The sequence below is a fragment of the Muntiacus reevesi genome, chromosome 2, assembly GCF_963930625.1.
Source record: "Muntiacus reevesi chromosome 2, mMunRee1.1, whole genome shotgun sequence".
Taxonomy (NCBI): domain Eukaryota; kingdom Metazoa; phylum Chordata; class Mammalia; order Artiodactyla; family Cervidae; genus Muntiacus; species Muntiacus reevesi.
This window is the reverse complement of record NC_089250.1, coordinates 260,546,068-260,567,484: the sequence shown is the minus strand read 5'-3', so window position 1 is coordinate 260,567,484 and position 21,417 is coordinate 260,546,068. Positions and strand designations below refer to the sequence as shown.

General features: G+C 53.1%; 1 protein-coding gene and 1 non-coding gene across 3 annotated transcripts; one reads left to right on the top strand and one right to left on the bottom strand.

Moving 5' to 3' along the window:
* Window positions 1–38: 38 nt before the first annotated feature.
* SIRT2 (sirtuin 2) lies at window positions 39–19,765 on the top strand. 2 transcript variants are annotated; one of them, XM_065926050.1, is made up of 16 exons: window positions 39–139; window positions 967–1,013; window positions 4,062–4,110; window positions 4,371–4,484; window positions 7,408–7,449; window positions 7,581–7,687; window positions 7,812–7,868; window positions 8,479–8,547; window positions 14,433–14,562; window positions 16,909–16,968; window positions 17,279–17,334; window positions 17,484–17,560; window positions 17,648–17,699; window positions 18,634–18,704; window positions 18,848–18,914; window positions 19,032–19,765. In XM_065926050.1, exons 1-16 carry the CDS (start codon window positions 124–126, stop codon window positions 19,188–19,190), a joined length of 1,173 nt encoding a protein of 390 aa, XP_065782122.1. In that variant the 5' UTR covers window positions 39–123; the 3' UTR covers window positions 19,191–19,765. The 2 variants fall into 2 exon arrangements, with proteins under 2 accessions (XP_065782122.1, XP_065782123.1); XM_065926051.1 differs by lacking the exon at window positions 967–1,013 and having other exon boundaries at window positions 43–139.
* On the bottom strand, window positions 12,771–12,842 carry TRNAE-UUC (transfer RNA glutamic acid (anticodon UUC)). The gene has a single exon. It is a non-coding gene; the product is annotated as a tRNA-Glu (tRNA).
* Window positions 19,766–21,417: the final 1,652 nt, after the last annotated feature.

Below are 21,417 nucleotides of genomic sequence, written 5' to 3'. Positions count from 1 at the left end.
CGGACGTTTTTTATGGCTCCTGGGAGTTGTAGTTCTTTGACCTATCTCGGCCCCCTCCTGTTTCCGGTGCCGTCACGGGATAGAGCAGTCGGTGACAGTCCCGAGGGCCCCCGCCCCGCGCCCATGGCCGATCCGGATCGTGAGTCGGGGGCCCTGGTGGGAGGGTCGGGCCGTGCCGGGGCCTGGCTGAGGGCTGCAGGCCCCGGGGCCCGAGGGCGGGAGTGGTGGGGCAGGAGATGCGGGCTGCATGGAGGGGAATGCGGTTCAGGGAGCCGTTGTGATACATATTGCTAGATTGGTGGGTTTCTGGGTCGCTAGGTTTTAAGGGTCCGTTTGCCACGTCCCCGAAGTTACAAATGATAGCGTGTGTCTCGCACCTTAGTTGCTAAGGACCCTTGTTACTAGAATACCGCTGTCCGGGTTGCTAAGGGTACCTGGTTGTTAGTGGGAACTGTAGGGTGCTCGGGGACCCCTGGTGTCCCCTCCTATCTCTTCCTTCCTCTTCTAAACCTACCATCTCGCCCTTGCGTTCCGCCCCCACCACCTCTTCTTGCAAACCCGCCTTCAGGCCCAGTATCCCTTATCCGCTCTTTCTTTCTACATTTTCTTCTGCTTGAAAACCTAACCCTCCCAGCACACACTCCCGCACTACTGTGTCCTTCCTAACTCTTCCTAAGTCTTCCTTCATGTCCTTATCTGCTTTACTTTCTTTTCACTTTCCTAAACCTCCCTATCCCAGCCTCTTTGTCCTTCACCAACCATCTCTCCTCCCAGCACTCTCCACTCTAATAAGATCTGCTTTTCTTCATTTCCCTCCCTCCATCCACTCCCTTTTTATACCCCCACCCCCGTATAACTAGGTTGGAGGGTCTTGTTGCCCCTCTCTGCACCCCCACTTGGAAGCCCTTCATTCCCCCTTAACCACTCCCTTCACCGTAACCACGTCTGCTCCCCCTCCTCCCCCAGCCTCTGACCCCGAGGAGACCCAGGCAGGGAAGGTGCAGGAGGCTCAGGTGAGATGGGGACAAGGGTGGAGGGAAGGAGAGAGATGGACTTCCCACACCCCACACGGGGGGAGGTGGCAGAGGGAAGTCAGAGACCCAGGGCCCTCAGCTCACTGCCCCAGCCCCTCACCCCGCCTCCCCTTGTGGTTCAGCTCCTGGGGGAATGGTGGATTCTGGGGCCTGTCAGAGAAGGGTGTGCAGCCTAAAGCCTAGGCCTGCCCTTGCCAACTTTCCTTTCTCCTTGCACACCTCTCCCACCGCTTTCCCTTCTGAACCTCGTTCACAATGGGAATGGAAGAGATTTGGTTCCTGAATTCACAGATCTCACAGACGTGTGACTCGACAGTGACTCTACTGGTGATCATGAAAGTAGCGCAGGGCACTTTGGGAGCGCAAAGTAAACAGTGTGAGATCACAGATTCCAGCCAGTCCCTTCCCGGGAAGAATCCACAGGCTGTTCTCGGAGTCAGACTGAGATACAGCACATGGTAATCAGTGTAGAGTAATTTAGGATTTTCTTAGGCAAGGTGAGAAGTGGTGTCCCAGACAGAGGGTATACTAGGGGGCATGAAAGAGTGTCATGTGTTCAGGATTCAGGTGGCTGATTACCTTGATGGTTAGCATTTACTGAGTTTTTAAGCCAACTGGGTACTCTGTTTCGTGTTTGATGGGCATCCTAGCATCCCGGGGGCAGTGGTGGAGGGGAGGGGTGCGGGTCTACTGTGGTCATTTTATAGCCAAGGAATTGGAAACTGAGTTCTTTAACAACTTGTCCTCTGTCCATTGGCTAGAAGAGCAGGGACAGGTTTGCAACCCTCGGCGCCTTGACACATTGCCTCCCAGATGCTTCACTGGAAGCAGGGGTCACAGAGGCTCCACCATCACCTTCAGCTCCCCCCGAGACCACGTTGCTCCCACGTGCTGGGCAGGGCCCTCGCCTCCTTCCACAGAGCTTCACTGTCTGCAGCCTGAAAGCGTGCCAGCCCACCCACAGACACGAGGTCGCGGTTCACATGTAGGGCAGAGCAGAAGCTGTGACGAGAGCACCCCACAGATGCACGGCTGAGCCACACCAAGGGGACAAGAGCTCCCTGTCAGGCCAGGCCTCTCCCTCGCCTGGCTCCCAAAGCCGGCCACTGTCAGAGAAAAAGGTTTCATGTGGAAAAGGGACCCTCAGTCCCAAAGAGAGCGATCCAAGGGTGTAAATTGCAGCATTGTGCGATACAGCCAAACTGGAAACAGCCCAAACGACTGTCAGTTGATGGGTTAAATGAACTATGAACCGTACAATGCAACACTCTGTAGCTGGCGGGTCTGTGATATATTGTTTGGTGGAAAATGCGAGGCGCGGCATTGTACTGTGGGGCGACCCATTTCTGGGGAAATAATGAGTTTTCAGTTCAGTTCAGTCGCTCAGTCGTGTCCAACTCTTTGCGACCCCATGGACTGCAGCACGCCAGGCTTCCCTGTCCATCACCAACTCAGAGAAAAAAATCTGGAGTAATTACCATTGTACTGTTAATAGTGGCTATCTTGAAGGGGAGGATGGGGTGGGAGGGCTGGGCTGTGGGTGAGGGACTCATGAGGCAAGCACCTTCAAGTTATACATTGTCTAATGGTCAGAGTTTTGTACAGCTTATAGATACAATCTTAGATCAAGGAAACCTGGCTTTCCTAGTGGCTCAGACAGTAAAGAATCTGCCTGCAATGCGGGAGACCTGGGTTGGGAAGATCCCCTGGAGAAGGGCATGGCAACCCACTCCAGTATTCTTGCCTGGAGAATCCTATGGACAGAGGAGCCTTGCGGGCTACAGTCCATGGGGTTGCAAAGAGTCGGACACAACTGAGGGACTTAACACATTTTTACCCAGTGGTGACCGTGAAAAATCCCAGACTTGGAGCTGGCTGGCATCATGGTAAACACCATAGATGTTTGTAATCAGATGATTAAACTGGGGAAGCCAGAGAAAGGCCTTTGATGTGGAGGGCAAAGGGTGGACCCAGACAGGTCAACACACAGAGAGCAGGAGAGTAGATCAGAGATGGAGACGGAGACTAGGAACTTGGCGGAGGCCGGGGCAGGGCCCCTGGAGGGACAGACTGGCCAATGTGGAGCCCCGGGGAGGGGACATGCTATGGCAGGAGGGCAGGCGAGGGAGGCAGGAGACATCTGGCAAACACAGGGACAGAAGCCACACCAAGTTAGGGCCCCAGGGGGAGGAGCAGGTTTGGAAGAGATGCTGAGGCCGGTTTGGGACACCGTGAAAGTGAGAGGTCTGGGGTCACACTTAGGGGGAGGCATCCGGGGGCTGCGGAAACCCTGGATCTGGAGACAGAAAGGTGGCATCGTCAGAGGCCAGGCTGAGACCACTGGTGTGACTGGGCGAGCTGGCCCAGGGAAAGCGGACAGAGACGGGAGGGAGGGCCCAGGACAGAGTCCCAGACCCGCAATTTGGGCGCCTGGCGGAGGAGAGGAGTTGATAAAGGAGACGGAAGGGTTGGAAAGGTGGAGTGGGGGGGCTTTAAGCCAAAGGGCTGACGGCCACAGGGTGAGGACCGAGGCGTTTCTACCAGCATCATTGACGTAGCTGAGGCGGGCTGCGGAGCTGCTGGGCAGGGCAGGGGCCTGGAGGGGATATAAGGTGACGACGTGGACAGTGGGAGGTGATGAGAGCAGTAACCAGCACTTCCTGAGCACTCGCCACCACCACCGCCCCTGACCAGGGCTGTGGTGAGCGCCTCACATGGCTCACAGCCCTCCAGGTGGCCTTCCTCTATCCTCCAAGCTCCACTTATTAGAGGAGGAGCTCGGAGACTCAGTAAAAAAATGCAGTCACCCACAGGAGGCCACACTCCTCTCGAGTTGCAGAATTGGGTTTCCAACACAGGCAGCCTGTCCCAGAGCCCACACGTGCCCCCAGCACGGTCCCCTCTGCCCCTCACTCCCTCAGGCCCACCTCCCAGCCACAGCCTTTCCCCAGAACCCTGGTGTCATCCCCTCTTCCCCTCCCTAACCCCACTTCTGGGACCTCATCACCCCACCTCCACCCCTTCCAGGACTCAGATTCAGACACTGAGGCAGGAGCCACTGGCGGAGAAGCAGAGAGTGAGTATCTGCCTTGGGAGCACGGTTCTGGGGGGTTCTGGAGGGCGGTTTAGGGCAGGGATCTGGGTGTTCACCTGCGCTGGGGGTGACATGCAAAGTGTGTAAGAACAGATGAAGTGCTTTGGGATCCCTGGCCGGGCCAGGCATCCAGCCTTTAGTCGTGGGAAGACAGGAGACCCCAGGGCTGGGCAGGGGCACTTAGGGCCTCTGTGTCCCCTTGAACAAACACCCGCCCAACCGCTGTGTCTCTTTTTGGCCAGTGGATTTCCTGCGGAATTTTTTCTCCCAGACTCTGGGCCTGGGCACCCAGAAGGAGCGACTCCTGGACGAACTAACCCTGGAAGGAGTGAGCCGCTACATGCAGAGCGAGCGCTGTGAGTTCCCGCCCCCCTGGGCCCCTTCCTGCATGACTCCACCACCGCCCCCACCCCCCATGGCTGGTGCCAAAAAGGGAGTGTGTTGATCCTGTAACTGATGATCCTGAAGTGTGGCTGGATTCAGCAACTTCTGTGCTGAGCCATTTCTTGGCTCTTCTCTGTATTGGGAACTCCTGGCAGCTGTAAATACAAGTTCTACCAGCTTAGCAGCTCCCACTGAAAAACAGCCTCTTTCTCCCAGTGGTTCAAGCACAAGAGCCAGAGATTGGCTCCAATTAGCCCAGCTTGGGTCACAGTCCTACACCCTGAACCAATCACCGTGTCTCTATTGGTCAGGCTTGTTTATTAGAGTGAAGATGCTAATAATAGTAATTACCTTATAAGATTATGGAATAGACTTTTCTCCCAGGTATCCCCATGGCTTCCTTCCTTCTCTTTGGGACCACATGGACTGTAGCCCACCAGGCTCCTCTGCCCACGGGATTCTCCAGGCAAGAATACTGGAGTGGGTTGCCATGCCCTCCTCCAGGGGATCTTCCTGACCCAGGGATCAGACCCTCTTCTCCTGCATTGCAGGCAGACTCTTTACTGTCTGAGCCACCAGGGAAGCCCCAGGATTATGAAGAGGGATTACATAAATTCATAGATGTGAACGCCTGAAACAGAGCAAGCATTGCCTAAGTGTTCCCCGTGACGATTCTTACAGGAGGCTTGTCCCGGGTGTGGTGTAGAGATTTTTTACCAGGTCACCGGCTAATTTATATTTCTTGCCTCAAGTTGAGGTCACCAGACTCTGAGAAACCGAGCCCTTGGCAGTCCTTGACTAGAACAATCGACCCTTTGAGGGTCCTGAACAGCCTTTTGTTAAGGACGTCTCCTCCAGTTTCCCTGTCCTCCAGCTGCTGCCATCTCTCCTCAGGCAGCCAGGCCGGACGCCCTGAGCCCCCCTCTCCTGGAGCTGCGGCCTTCAGCCATCTCCCGCCTTTGTTGTTGTTGTTTAGTCAAATCATGTCCAACTCTTGCGATGCTACGGACTGTAGCCCGCCAGGCTCCTCTGTCCATAGGATTTCCCAGGCAAGAATATTGGAGTCTGTTGCCCTTTCCTTCTCCAGGGGATCTTCCTGACCCAGGGATCGAACCCGCATCTCCCGCATTGGCAGGCGTATTCTTTACCACGGAGCCACTCAGGAAACCCATTCTTCTGGCTTGGGTGGGCCCCAAAGAGAATACAGGCAGTGGCTACAAAGCATTCGTTCCGTCCATCCTCCTGCACCTGGGTTTTAGAATAATTGATGGTGCCTGTGAGGGGATAATAATAAATGATAACAATGAATCGGGCTCTCACCTTTTGCCAGGCACTGGGTTATGCACTTGACAGGCATCCCCTCATAGGATCTGCACAGGAGACCTGTGAGGAGTCGGCTGGGCAGAGGAGGAAACTGAGACACAGAGAGGTTGTGACCTGGTACGGGGTTACACAGCTGGCAAGAGGCAGAATCAGGGCTCCTGAATCTAGAGTTCACACTCACTCCCTTCTACTGGGTCCGCTGGGTCTGCCAGGCCTGGGCCGATGGCATCCTGACACCCAAGGCCCTCACACTCGTGTGTGTCCATCAGCCGACTGGCGGATGCCAAGGGTGCTGCGTGGCAGGGCTGCCAGCCAGCCACCAAAAAGGCAGTCAGGCTATTTCTGCACAGCCCTGCATGCTTGTGAAATGACTCCACCTCTCCCCGCCCACATCTTCCATCTTTTCCAAAAACTGGTGACATTGGGGGAACAAAGTGCTTATAGGGATATGAATCACAGGTCTGAAGAAGTTGAGTACTAGTGTCTCGAAGAATCATTAGTGTTAGGCATTGATCTCAGCTTCACAGGAGAGAATTCCTTGTCTCAACAGCCCCCACGAGGCCAGTACAGTGATTGTGTCCATTTTACAGAGCAGGAAGCTAAAGCCCAGCGTGGTGATCTGATCTAAGACCCACCCCCGCCCCACTCCCCCACAGCCCTGCTGGTGCACGGGAAAGCCAGGATTGGAAGCGTTTATCCACTCTGCTGCCCACCGTGTGTGAGCTGAGAATGGCCCAGCTTGGACCCTCACTTGAGAATTATTGACTTCTGGTGGCTAACATGCATTTGATTATGGAGGGAAGGAATAGGATGGAGGAATGTGTATCTTAAGCTGGAAATAGATGGCTGTCCAGTATTGTGTCCAGAAGATAAAGAGGTGGCCAGAGATTTTGTTTTTCACAATAACCTGCAGCACTTCCAGGGGAACACATCCTCCCGGCCTTCTCCCTAAGATCTACCTCTCACTAAGATCTCCTGTGTTTGTCTAGATTTAGCTAGGAGGAGAAACTTCTCTCCAAGTGGCCTTTTCATGAATCTTGCTACATGGTGTAATCTTAACCAATGGATTCTTTGACCCCATGCTGGCTCTTCCATCAGTCAACTGTATGACCCCTTCCCCTGTCTAAGCCTCAGTTTCCTCATCTGTAAAATGGGAATGTTAATACCACCCACCTTGAGATGCCTTGGAGAGCCATTCAGGGATCTGAAGTGCTCGCTGCAGGGCCTGGCACAGAGTAAATGGCTTCAGGGACTGTGATAGGTGCAATTACTTAAGAGGTAAGAATGGGAAGGGAACACGTTGCTCTTTTTTAAAAAAACTTTACGTTTTTAATCATTACATTCAGTCCATGATGATATATCTGATTATTAGACAGCAGTGCCACTTAGAAGTTTTTTAAGTTGTAAAAAATCAATTGTAAACATCAGTTCAGTGCTTAATTTATGGCAAAGACAACTCTCTTAAGATAAACAGTTCATATTTTGGAGCAATGTTTGATGTTCAAAACAACAATAAACAAATGTAAGTTGAAAAAGAGAAAAACACATGCTGCCTAAACTCTCCTCCTCCAGGTCGCAGGGTCATCTGTTTGGTGGGAGCTGGAATCTCCACTTGTAAGTGCTCCCCTCCCCCAAAAGCCACTCACTGGTTGGGGTGCCCCTCCGAGGGCCTGGGGAGGAGCTGTGTTGGGGGGTGTGAAAGGAAAGGGGCCAGAGTCCCTTATTGATTACCCCGCCTCCCCCAGCTGCAGGCATCCCTGACTTTCGCTCCCCAAACACGGGCCTCTACGCCAACCTGGAGAAATACCGTCTTCCCTACCCGGAGGCCATCTTTGAAATCAGCTACTTCAAGGTGGGTGTCGCACAGGGAGGAGGATCTGTCGTCACGGGGGGGTGGACGGGGCCTCCTGGCTCCTGCTCACATCTCACCAGGGGCATCTGGGTGCCCACCTGCCCTCTGGCTCTCTCTCCCACAGAAACATCCAGAGCCCTTCTTTGCTCTCGCCAAGGAACTCTATCCTGGGCAGTTCAAGGTGAGCTCTTTCTTGTGGAAGTGGGGACAGGAAAAATTGGGGGCCAGCAGGCATGAGAAGGACCCCTTCAGGGCCCTTTAGACAAATAGCCTACAACTATTAAATACATGGGACCTGGTGGCCTACTCGTTAGGATTCTGGGTTTTCACTGCCGTGGCCCAGGTTCAATCCCTGGTCAGGAAACTGAGATCCTGCAAGCCTTGAAGCATAGTAAAAAACAAAACAGCATGGGCTTTGGGCCCAGACTACCTGAGTCCAGGTCCTGTTCTCTCATTTCCTGCTCTTGTGTCCTTGGACCTCAGTTTTCCCATCTGTAAAATGGAGCCGATAATAGTGAAAAGAAATGCTGTGAGGCTTAAATGAGCTAATGATACATGTAAGAGCCCAGACTCTGGAGCCAGGCTGCTTCTGTGCCAACGCCAACTCCACAGCTTGTGTGACTTTGGTCAGACAGTCACCCTCCCTGAGCCGCAGTTCCCCCACCTGTGAAATGGGGATAATGAAGGTCTTTGCCTCATGGTGTGGAGAGTCCATGAGGAGAAACAGGTCTGGAACAGCTCCTGGCACAGGGCAGTACACAGTCAGCATTGCAGCGCTTGCTTCCCTCCAGCCCACCATCTGCCACTACTTCATCCGCCTGCTGAAGGAGAAAGGACTGCTCCTGCGCTGCTACACACAGGTAGGCAGGACCTCGGGCGTCCTGGGAGGAAGAGGGCGGGCGGGAGGGGTCCAGAGCTCAGGCCGCAGCCTCTCCGTTGGTGACTTGCAGTGAGTCACATCCCCTCTCTCAGCCTTCGTTTCCCTTTCTGTGAAACAGGTCAGGGGTTTCCCTGGCAATCCAGTGGTTACGACTCCATGCTGCTTCCAGTGCAGGGGCACAGGTTTGGTCCCTGTTCAGGGAATGAGGATTCCACATGCCACACAGGATGGGTGGGAAAGAAAAGCAGAGGCCAGAACCACCTCACCCTCTCAGGCCTGTGGTAGCATGGCAGTGACCTCCCTCGGGGCCACCCCGTGCGTACTGAGAAAGGATCCCGTCTCTGAGCAGACTCCTTTGGCACCATGTTTTTTTGGGTTTTCCATCAGATGATCTGAAGTGACTTGGTCTAGCATGACCGCTGAAGTGTAAAAGTGTTAGTTGCTCAGTCGTGTCTGACTCTTTGTGACCCCGTGGACTGTAGCCCACCAGGCTCCTCTGTCCATGGGATTTCTCAGGCAAGAATACTGGAGTGGGTTGCCATTTCCTTCTCCAGGGGATCTTCCCCGTTCGGGGATTGAACCCAGATCTCCCACGATTCAGGCAGATTCTTTACCTTCTGAGCCATCAGGGAAGCCCAACATGATTGCTGCACCCTGACAGTTTTCCAGTTGGTGGCTATAGAATCTTAAGAAAGGGGCACCTTCTTATAATTTGCACAAAGGCCTTGTGTGGGCCATGGGGCCACAGCTCATGTATGTCAGGCACTTAGCTGAGGGCCTCACCCAGAGGTCCTCAGGTAAGGACAGCGCACATTCTTGGCTTCCTAGTTGGTGAGACTTTTGGGGTCTCACACACCCAATAGTGAAAAATATGCCCCTACTTTTGTTTTATAAATATGTGTTGAATTACATGACCTACTAGAGCAGTGATACCATGCCTGCTCTAATTTATATCTCAGAACCCAAAATTATAAAATAGAGAGAGAACCCACAGGTAGAAATAGGTGTTCTATTATTTTCTTCCTGGCCCGGCAATCTGGAGCCTGCAGCCTCAGAATCTGCCACCAGGGGGAGGATGAAGTCTTTTTTTCAGGTCCAGAATTCTCAGAAGGGAGCAGGTACTCCCACCTAGGGCCGGTGGGGGTTGGGGGGGAGCCCCAGGTCAGGGTACACTTGACCTTTTATCCATGGAATGCGTTCAGACATGATACAAACAGCTCACCTGAAGCCAAGCACCTTCTGTGTGTGATTTCATGAAATCTTCACCACGGCCCTGCTGTCAATCCTGTTCATCAACTTCTGCCCCGGTGTTTACTGAGTGCCAACCAGTGCCAGGCCCTGCAAGCAGGGAGGGAGCAGACATCCCTGCCCTCCTGGAGCTGACACTCTAGGGTGGGGAGGGACAGTGGACGAGAAGGATGAGTCGAGTATCTTGTCTGTCTCATGCTGAGACGTCTGTGGAGCACGGCTGAGCAGGAAAGGGGAATCAGAAGTTCTGTTTGTGCGTGGGGAGAAGGGTGCTCTTGTGAACAATAAGTCAGGGAAGGCCTTACGGAAAAAAGGAACATTTAAACAAAGACCTGTAGGAGGGGAGGGAGGGAGCCATGGGATCATCTCAGGGAGAGAAGCAAAGGGAACAGCCAGTGCAAAGGCCCTGAGGTGAGACTGCACTTGGCGTGTTCAAATAGCTGGATCTGAGTGAGCGCGGAGGACAGTAGTAGAAAAGGACAGAGGAGATGAGGTCAGGAGGTGACAGGTGGGCCATGTGGGCGTTTGGGGGCCACCGGGAGGGCTTTGTCCTTTTCCTGGTGGGAGATGGAACCACAGGAGGGCTCTGGGCAGGGCCAAGGCATGATCTGCCCTGGGTGCCCACAGGGTCCCTCTAACTGCATGTGGAGGGCAGACTGTGGGGGGAGCACTGGGGTAGGGGTGGGTACAGAGACCAGGGAAGGGGCGGCAGTGATGGTCCAAGCAGGAGAGGATGGAGGCTGGGCCAGGGAGGGGGCTGTCCAAGGGGAGAAGTGGGTGACTTGTGAACCCGTTTTGAAGGTGGAGCCACCAGGACTTCCTGTTGGATTGAATGTGAAACGGTTCTTGAGAGAAGGAGAGGAGTCAGGGATGGTCAGACATCTCTCAGCCTGAGCACCTGCTGTCTTTTACTGAGATGGTGGGATGTACAGGCGTTGGGGGCAGAGGAAGAGTTTGGCTGAAGGCATGTCGTGCTTAAGATGCCTGTTAGACAGCCACATGGAGCTATAGGCAGACAATCAGCCAGACACTAAGGCGTCTGGACTCGAGCTGGAGAGCAGGAGAGACCAGGAGATCACAGGGGTCCCAGCACGAGAAACGCAAACCCAGGACCACGTGGTTCATCAGAGGGCTGACTCCCCAGCTCCATATGAGGCACCCCCTTCTCCTGCCCCAAACCACGAAAGCACAACAGCTGCAGGGTATTTTTTACATGAAAGCCAACATGAATATGTTCTGGGGTCAGTGTGAAATGTGGTGGCGTTTCCCCTTACTTATGATACTTCACACACAGATTTAAGTCTACATGTATATTCACACTGGCGCATTGCATTAGACACAGGTGGAAACATTTTTCCACCCTCATGTTTCATGAAACCATTCTTTTTTTCAACTCCTGCTCACCCTGTTCTTCAACCTTAGCCACTTTTTGAGTCACTGACCCAGTTTTCTGGAACACACTGTCTTCACGTCTTCCTGAATTGTGACGATGTAGCACTTTTGAAGCGATGCTATTTTTATCTCAAGACACAAGTATCCATTCAAACAGAAGAACAGTTGTTTCCTTCAGTCATGTCACTGTGATCTCTACTCTTTTAAATCTGTATCTGTGACGTTTACATTATACATCAGGTTTATACTCAGCTTTCTTTCCCTTAAGCCCTTACTTGGAAGACTCTTCCTTATACTCACCCACATAGCAGCTTCATGGTTTTTATTAATTAAAAAAAAATTTTTTTTTCCCATTTATAGGGGAGAAGTCTTTTTTTTTTTTTTTTGGCTGTGCTAGGTCTTCGTTTCTGCACAGACTTTACTCTCATTGCAGCAAGCAGGGGCTGCTCTCTAGTTGGAGTGCATAGGCTTCTCACTGCAGTGACTTCTCTTGTGGAGCACAGACTCTAGGGGCTTTGTGTGGGCTTCAGTAGTTGCTCAATTGCCCCTAGTTGTCCCTCAGCATGTGGGATCTTCCTGGACCAGGAATCAAACTCATGTCTACTGCATCAGCACACGAATTTTTTTAACACTGAGCCACCGAAGAAGCCCGCTTCATGCATTTTAAAAGCATGTCAGTCAGAGACATGATGTCTTGAAACCGAAAGTGAGCTAATGTTTGACAATCAAGAAATTGCAGATGAAAACTCAGACTTCAGGCTCCTCTTGCAGATCTGGAAGAGCTGGCTACACCTAGATGGCTTTCTGGGGGTGGTGGAGGGGGGAGCAGTTGACTAGAGCTGAGCAGCCACCTCGTCCCCACACCCTGTTCCCTGCCTGGCACCGAGGCCAGACATCAGCTGCTCTGTGTCTCCATGTGGTCATTGCTGCTTGTCCATTATACTGAGCCTCTTGGGCCGTATTCCCCAGCCCCAGCTTCCCTCCTCGGGGGCCACTACTGTTGCCTGCTTCTTGGGTTTCCTTTGAAAATAGTCCACACTTAGGCAAGCAAACACACAAATCCATATGTTGATTTTTTTCTACATCTTGTACACAGGGCCTTCTAACATCTTGAAGAGATTGCTTCATACCAGTCCATACGGGTCAGCCACATCATTTTTTTTTTTTTTAAGATAGATTTTTTCCCCCCAAGATTTGTTTGTTTTTTGGCTGCGCCGAGTCTTTGTTGCTACGTGCGGGCTTTCTCTAGTTGCCGTGAGCAGGGGCTACTCTTCATTGGTTGTGCTCTCGTTGAAGAGTGCATTGTAGTTGCACTCCTCGCTATGGTGCCAAGGCTTCTCGATGTGGTGGCTTCAGTCGTTGTGGTGCATGGGCCCTAGAGCACAGGCTCAGCAGTTGTGACACATGGGCTTAGTTGCCCCAAGGCATGTGGAATCTGCCCGGCCCAGGGATCGAACTCATGTCCCCTGCATTGTCAGCAGATGCTTAACCACTAGAACACTCAGGAAGTCTGGGCACATTCTTTTTGCTTTTTGGCTGTGCTCATAGCTTGCAAGGTCTTAGTTCCCCAACCAGGGATTGAACCCAGGCCATGGCCATGAAAGGACCAAGTCCTAACCGCTGGACTACCAGGGAACTCCCCAGCCACATTCGTTTTTGTTTATTTGTGGGTGCCCCATCAAAAGTAGCATCAAGGGACTTCCCTGGTGGTCCAGTGGCTGACTCCAAGCTCCCAATGCAGGGAGCCAAGGTTCTCTCCCTGGTCAGGGAACAAAATCCTGCATGCCACAACCAAAGATCCTGCATGCAGCAGCAAAGATCAAAGATCCCTCATGCCACAACCTGGTGCAGCCAAAATTTTTTTTAAGTGGCATCAAAAGGTAACACAGAGGCATGTAGGTAGTCCTTTGACATGCCATTTAGTTATTTGCATGAGTAGTAGTGAGTAGTGTTAGTTGCTCAGTCGTCCAACTCTCTGCGACCCCATGCATGGACTGTAGCCCACCAGGCTCCTCTGTCCATGGGATTCTCCAAGCAAGAATATTGGAGTGGGTTGCCTTTCCTTTCTCCAGGGGAATCTTCCCCACCCAGCCATCGAACCCAGGTCTCCTGCCTTCTTTACCATCCAAGCACCAGGGAAGCCCAGTTATTTGTATACACACTGCTTACTTGCATGTGAGGAAGTCCAGGAACAAAGGCAAAACTAGCATTTCTAGTAGGCTGGGGCAAGGGAAAGCCACAGAAAGTCTGGAAACAGAGACTCTCGTCTGCATGTTTTGGGGATAAACTGAGGGCTGACTGGAAGCAGAGAGGGCAGTTGGAAATGGAATGGTGGTTCACAGTCTCCAGGAAACTTTATTGGGTCAGCTGTGGGCTGCGTGTGCCTGGCCATCTCTGTAACATCCGCTAGGTCCTCCAGAAGCACCTGCCTCGGTGGCATTTCCTTGTGGGCAAACAAAAGCTGCTCCCAAATTGCTGGAGAAAGCACAAATGTGAAAGAGACAAATATCCTTGTGTATTGACTAAGGAAAGTAATCCTGTCTGAAAAGAATACAAGTTAATATATTATCTATAAACACAAATGTGAAAGAGAGAAATATCCTTGTGTGTTGACTAAGGAAAGTAATTCTGTCTGAAAAGAATACAAGTTAATATACTATCTATGCAGCAGATCACAGTAAGAAACCCGACTGTTAAATAGAACTGTAATTAAAACTCAAAAAAACTTCCTGATTCATTGATTTGTGTTAATGTCTGGCCAAGCCTGCCACAGACAGATGTGCAGGTTGGGTACTGCACAAGGATGCCATATCTGAGAGGGCTGTGTTTACAGCAGAGACACTGAAGATTGGTATATTTATTTCACCAAATTTCTAGCTGGTGCCACTAGAGTGTCTGGTTCTAACAGAACAAATGTTCCACAAAAGGGAAGCAAAATGGCCTGATTTTGCAGAAAAACACCAGGGCTGGTTGATGGCAGTGGCCTGGGTTCATAGGCATTTGAGTTTGGGCCCCTGCCTTGAAGTGTCCAAGGCTTACTTTTCAGAGGCACAATCAGCGGGAACCAAATAGTTTTAGACACACGCCTGCCCCTTGCCTCTCGCCTCTTTTCTTCTCACCCGTCCCACTTGCCTCTCTCAGCTGCAGTCCCCGGCTCTGTCTTCTGACTCCTGGGAGGGGAAGGTGGTTGACTCCTGACCGTCTCCCCTCTGTGTCTCCTTCCAGAACATAGACACCCTGGAGCGAGTGGCTGGGCTGGAACCTGAAGACCTGGTGGAGGCCCACGGAACCTTCTACACATCTCACTGTGTCAGCTCAGGCTGCCGGCAGGAGTACTCGCTAAGCTGGATGAAAGGTGAGGGGCTGGAGGTACCCCCGAGGGCAGGCTTCCCGTCCCGTCTGCTCCTCAGCGCCAGGGACAGGGTCTCCATACACAGACACCAGTTCTGTCCTACGCAGCTCTGCAGCTCTTCCTTTCTCTCTCTCTCTCTTTTTTTTTTTCTCATTTATTTATTTATTTGGCTGTGCCAGGTTTCAATTGGGGCATGCAGGATCTTTGATCTTTATTATAGCATGCAGGATCTTTAGTTGGGGCATGTGGGATCTAGTTCCCTGACCAGGGATCGAACCCAGGCCCCCTGCATTGGGAGTGTGGAGTCTCAGCCACTGGACCGCCAGGGAAGTCCCTGCGGCTCTTTTCAGCAGGTAATGGCAGCCCCTAAAGATGTGAGGTGGCAGTGGGAGTTCTCTGCTCCCAACCCCACCTCATAGCCGGGGTATAATGGATGCAGGCTCCAGACACGGTGACGTGTGTTAGCATACCAGCCTCCACGTGGTCATCCAGCCTGTTGCGTGAGGTCATGAAACCCTAGCCCTGTGTCCTTTGGATGCTTTGACCCCTTCTTACATGAGGGCCTCATCCAGGCCAATACAACTACATTCTAAGAAGAGCAGAAGTATCTAAGAGAACTTTCTGTGGTGAGGGGCATATTCTATATATATCTTCACTGTCTAGCATAGCAGCCATCTGCTCCATGGGGCAATTGAGCTCTTATAATGTGGCTAAAATGACCAAGGAACCGAATCTCTTAACTTTCTTCAGCTTGTATTAATTAAAATGTAAAAGCCACACGTGGCTCTAACCACCATATTGGACAGCACTGCCCCGGAGACACAGGATTCAACCAGCCCATTAGCCGGATTCAGGTGAGCGGAGTCCATGACACGTGAGGCGGGGCACAGCCCTGGTATGAAGGCCGGGTGGGGGCTGTCCCTAAGGGAAGAGACTCCAGGGCTTGCTAAAGTCATTGTCCCTGTTCATGTGAGGGCAGAGTGTCCAAAAAGAGAAGAAGAAGAAGAAAAAAAGAAAAACACCCAGTCAATCCACATTTCTAAAATTCCAGTGAGAGTTGATTTCTGATATCCATTGTGCTAATTAAGAAGCCACTTATTTCATCCATGCAAACCCATTTCTGACCTTCTTTATGCTGATTTCACAAAGCCTCTGGTGTCCATGTGGGACAAGGACAGCTGCAGTGCTGATAGTAGGGCTTTTGGAGTGTAGCCCTTCTGACAAAATGCCAGCTGACCGCCCCTGGGGCAAGGGTTCCTGAATGGCCCAAGTGCAAGCAGCTGGGGGTCATGTACAATTAACATTACCCCATTATGCTTGCAGCAGTAACACAAGCATCACCCACAAAATATCATGAGCTGTCAATGCAGAAATACTTTAAAGTAAATGGCAGACCTTAACTCAGTGCTCTGTAAATATTTGTTGAAGGAGCAAGTGAATATTTGAATGAACAAGCTAGGATTCTGTGGGTTGCAAGTGACAGAGGCCTTTACAGCTCTAATTAATAAGCAGTGAGGAGGAGGATTGTCATAGCATGGTGTGTGGTGGGGGAAGGGGGTCTGTCACTGAGCCTGAGTGGGAAGCACCTGGACCTAAGTTTTTGTCTCCATCCCAGGATTATCTGCATAATTCTTCCCTCTCTGCCACTGACCTGGCACCCACCAGGTCTCTCTGACCTGACCCGTGATGGAAGCAGGGCTGCCCCCAAGGACCCACGGGAAGGGCTTCCCCGGTGGCTCAGTGGTAAAGAATCCACCTGCCAGCGCAGGAGACACAGGTTTGATCTCTGATCCGGGAAGATCCCACATGCTGTGGAGCAACTAAGCCCATGTGTAAGCCACAGCTATTGAGCCTGTGCTCCAGAGTCCGGCAGCCTCGACTACTGAAGCCCATGCGCCCTAGAACCCATGCTCCAAAACAAGAAGAGCCACCTCAGTGAGAAGCTCGTGCACCACAACTAGAGAGTAGCCCCCGCTTGCCGAAAACTAGAGAAAAGCCCATGTAGCAATGAAGACCCAGCACAGCCAAAAATAAATAAATAAAATTTAAAAAGAAAAAAAGAAAGACCCATGGGAAGAACTTCACTCCCAAGTCCAGATTCCCCAAGTTGGGGGTTGGTGGAACCCAGTTGCCCCTTTTGGGACGTGTCTGCTTATTTGTTTGTTCTTTCATGTAATAGCTGTAGGCTGGTGCTGGGAGGAGGTCTTTCCTGGGCAGGGCAAAAGCCCCAGGAGGCTCCCCCATGACTGAGATGTGTTTGTATTGACAATGAAGAGGGTGGCATGGGCAGGCTGCAGCCCCACCCAGTGCCTCTTACCTCTTCCTCTTCCTCCCCTTCCCCACGCCCAGAGAAGATCTTCTCCGAGGTGACTCCCAAGTGTGAGAAATGTCAGAGCGTGGTGAAGCCTGGTGAGGCTTGGGGCCTGGGACCAACCGAGGTAGATCCGGGCTAGGACCCTGCACACCCGCTAACCCCTTCCCAAGAAGGCCATGCTCCCTATCCATCCACCCCACCCTGGTCACCCTCTCTTCCTGACTAGGGGAGGGGGTGCCATAGCCCCCTGGCCTATTTCCCACTGCCCCATCCACACTCCCGCCCCAGCCCTGGGGTCGCCTTCTGCTCCTGCCCGTTCTCTCTCCCCCTCCCTATCTCTGTCCCCTGTTTTTTCACCATCTCTTTCTGTCCCCGTGTCTGTCTGTCCATCTGTCTCCCCCTCAGATATCGTGTTCTTCGGCGAGAACCTCCCAGCGCGTTTCTTCTCCTGCATGCAGTCAGTAAGTGTCCTGACCGCCCCATCTCAGCCCACGCAGGAGCAGCCTAAGTCCTGCCCTGCAGCAGGTGGCTTCCCCAAGTAGCTGCGGGTGGGCTTGCAGTGGGGGCTGGGGGCTGGCAGCTGACCTCACTGGCCGCTCCCGCTTCGCAGGACTTCCTGAAGGTGGACCTCCTTATCATCATGGGCACCTCCCTGCAGGTGCAGCCCTTTGCATCCCTCATCGGCAAGTAGGTTGGGGGCTGGGGCTGTGGGGGGCTGCTGGGGGGCCGGGGGAGCCGTGACAGGCCCTCACCACTCAGCTCACCATCCCCCAGGGCGCCCCTGTCCACCCCGCGCCTGCTCATCAACAAGGAGAAGACTGGCCAGGTGAGTCCTCTTCGTCCTACCCCGCCACCCACACACACGAGCTCCACATCACCTCCCCCAGAACCCCCAGGAACCAGGCCACAGGTCTCTGGGGAAGCCCAATACTCTGGGCCCCTCATCTCAGACCTGGGGATCTTGGAATCCTCAGGGATCAGGTTCCAGGCTACCCCGACTCCAGGGTTCCACAGGCCTCTGGGTCAGTCACCCTGTTTTATCTGATTTTTTGTCTGTAGTAGGCCTTCGTTGCTGTACCTGGGCTCTCTCTAGCTGTGGCTAGCAGGGGCTACTCTAACTGCAGTGCATGGCGGGCTTCTCACTGCAGTGGCTTCTCTTGTTGCAGAGCACAGCCTCTAGGGTCCGGGCTCAGTAGTTGGGGTACATGGGCTTAGTCGCCCCGCAGCATGTGGGATCTTCCCAGACCAGGAATGGAACCCATGTCCCCTACATTGGCAGGCGGATTCTTAACCACTGGACCGCCAGGGAAGTCCCATTCACCCTTTTAAGAGGGGATGATAGAACCCCAGCTCAAAGCAACTTAAGCCAAAACAGGAACCTTGAGCTTCCTGTGACTGAAGAGTCTGGGCTCGCTGGCCCCGGGGCCGGCAGCAGTGCCATCAGGAGTCACCGTGCCGTCTCTCAGCTCTCTTTTCAAACTGAGGTGACCTCTGTCCCAGGCAGGGGCTCCCTCCCCGGGACAGCTGTTTCCTCCAGCAGGCGAAAAACATGCTGTGTGGCACACACTGCTCAGCATTTTCTCTGTATTAACCCACCGACAGTATCATCCTAGGAGCGGGTGTGGTGATTACCCCCACTCCACAGAGAAGGAAACTGAGGTTCAGAGAGGCCAGGCCACTTGAGCAAAGTCACAGAGCTGGGATTCAAACCCAGGCCCCCCAGGCTCCAGTCTGTGCTCTTAGCTTCCCCTCCCCCACAGACTGACCCTTTCCTCGGGATGATGATGGCCCTCGGAGGAGGCATGGACTTCGACTCCAAGAAGGCCTACAGGTGAGGCCCGGGCCTGCAGCGGGGTGAGGTGGGGCCTGGGAGGGACAGGGCCCAGGTGGGAGGGAAGGCATGGAGGCAAAGGACAGGCAGAGCCACCGGTGCTGGGACAAGCCTGGGAGCTTTGACTCTTCCCTCGCCCTCAGGGACGTGGCCTGGCTGGGCGACTGCGACCAGGGCTGCCTGGCCCTTGCTGACCTCCTCGGATGGAAGGTGAGGAGCTATCACCCCAGCTCACCCCGAGCCCAGTCCTTGGATCCCCCTCCCACAGGTCCTCCGACCCAAGGATGCATGATGACCTCTGACTTCTGTGAACTTTGCCCCCTGCAGAAGGAGCTGGAGGACCTTGTTCGGAAGGAGCATGCCAGCATAGATGCCCAGTCGGGGTCGGGGGCCCCCAACCCCACTACTTCAGCTTCCCCCAGGAATTCTCCACCACCTCCCACCAAGGACGAGGCCAGGACCACTGAGGGAGAGAAACCCCAGTGACCACTGCATCTCCCAGGCAGGACGCCCAGCCTTGGGACAGCTGGCCCCAACCAGCCCTGGCCCTCCTCTAACTTACTGCTCTTTTCTGGGGAGCTCAGAACATTTCCTCAGTGTATTAACGATTCCCTCCCAAAACTGGTGTCCCAGCACCCCTGACCTCAGCAAATCTCTAACATTCTTGGGGGCAGAGGCTTGGGCAGCCTGTCTCTAACAGCCCACAGCCTCTAACCACCCCTATGGCCGAGGATCAGCCCCCCTAATCTCTAACTGCTCAGGGGGCCAGGGGTACCTCCAAACTGCTAACTGTCCCAGGACAAGAAACCCAGGGCCCACACGCTCTCTACTGCTCCCAAGGGTCCGTGGCCAAGTAGCTGAAACCTAACCTATCCTGGGTGGGGGGTTGTGCCCTCCACACACCCAGTGGGGAGATCCGAGCCTCAAGGCCTCCCAGGCCTCTGCCTCCAACTCTGAAAAGTGGGTGCTAGGCCTCCTCTCTTGGGTCCCACTTCCCATGCAGGGGTGGGCAGATGGTGTTGCTTATTAGAGACGAATTAAAAACAAAAAACAACTACCGATTAGCTGTCTGGCCTCGCTGTTCTTTTCTGGGGCCCAGAGGGAAGCTGCCGGAGGAAGGGGGTTTGATCTCTGGCCGCTAAGGAAACCATCATGAGAAACAGGGTGAAGAGTGCTGAAAGGTGCCGAGAGCGGACTCCTGGGGCCGTGGGAACCTAATGTCATGGCTGTTCCCCCTGGACTCCCAGACACCTGCCAGAGTCCCTTCTTCCAAAGCCGGGTCACCTAAGGCCTGAGCCCCCACAAAGAAGGAGGAGGGTCCATTTCAGATCCCCCCAGCCCCGCCTCTTCCCCTGCCAGCTCAGCTTCCTCTCTCTCTGAGGAACTTTCACTTCCTGCTACTTCAGGCCTCCCCTCGGAGAACAGGTAGGGGTCCCCAGGGGACTGAGCAGCTGGCATCATCACCCCCCTCCGCTAGACTGACCCACAGCCTCCCTGTGGTATCAGGCAGCTGCCCCAATCACACCCTGCCCAGCAGCCCTCATCTCCTGCCTTTCTCATGGGGCCCAGGCAAGCCTCTGCCTCCCTCTCCCCACTCCTCCTGCCTGTTGTCCCCTAGGCAGGGCACCTGCTCTCTGTCCCCCACTTCCTAACACCCTGGACTTCTGGACAGTGGGCTGATGGATTGGTTTAGCTATTGATTATCCATCCCTTATACCCACCCCAAGAAGAAGGGAAGCCCCTGGGAGCAGGGGCCTATTCTGCCCATCACCCTTTCCCCAGGCACCTAATTGTGGTCCTGTATTTCAGTAAATATTTGTTGGATGTATGGGCACATGGATAGATGGATGGAAGGACCTAGAATCCCTGCTCTGGGACTGCTGCAAGGAAAATATTTTAGAATGCCCTCCTTAATTGATAGCCCACCATAGGAAGCTATACCTGGTTAAGAGTTGGGATCCAGTGGCTAGAGGGACAGATGTGTGACAAAGCAAAAAGAATAAATGTCGATAGTAGAATCTAGGTAGTGTGTATATAGATGTTCCCTGTAAAATCATTTCAGTTTTTTTTTAATTTGCTTATTTTGGCTGCACTGGGTCTTGTTTGGGCATGAAGGCTTCTCTTGTTGTGGAGTGTGGTCTACAACTCTGGGGCTCAATATTTGCAGCAGACATGGGCTTACTTGCTCTGCAGCATGATATCTTGGGCTTCCCTGGTGGCCCAGAAGGTAAAGAGTCTACCTGCAATGTGGGAGACCCACATTTGATCCCTGAGTGGGGAAGATCCCCTGGAGAAGGGAATGGCAACTCACTCCAGTATTCTTGCCTGGGAAATTCCATGGACAGAGGAGGCTTTGGCGGGCGACAGTCTATGGGGTCGCAGAGTCCCACACAACTGAGCGACTATCACTTTCACTTTCATGTGGGGTCTTAGTTCCCAGACCAGGGATGAAGGCTGAATCCCCTGCATTTGAAGGCAGATTCTTAACCACTGGACCACCAGGGAAGTTCCTATTTTAATTTTTCTGTTTGAGATCTCTCATGATAAAACCTTGGGAGAAAATATTTGAAGGCCCCTTTGTGATCAGGGAAGGGAGGAAGAAGAGACATCGTATAAGATTTATCACATTTACAGAGTGTCTACAATGGGCAGAGCCCTTTTCCAGGCCCTGAGTTTTGACAATGGTTGTTATTCATCTGGTCCACTTTCATAA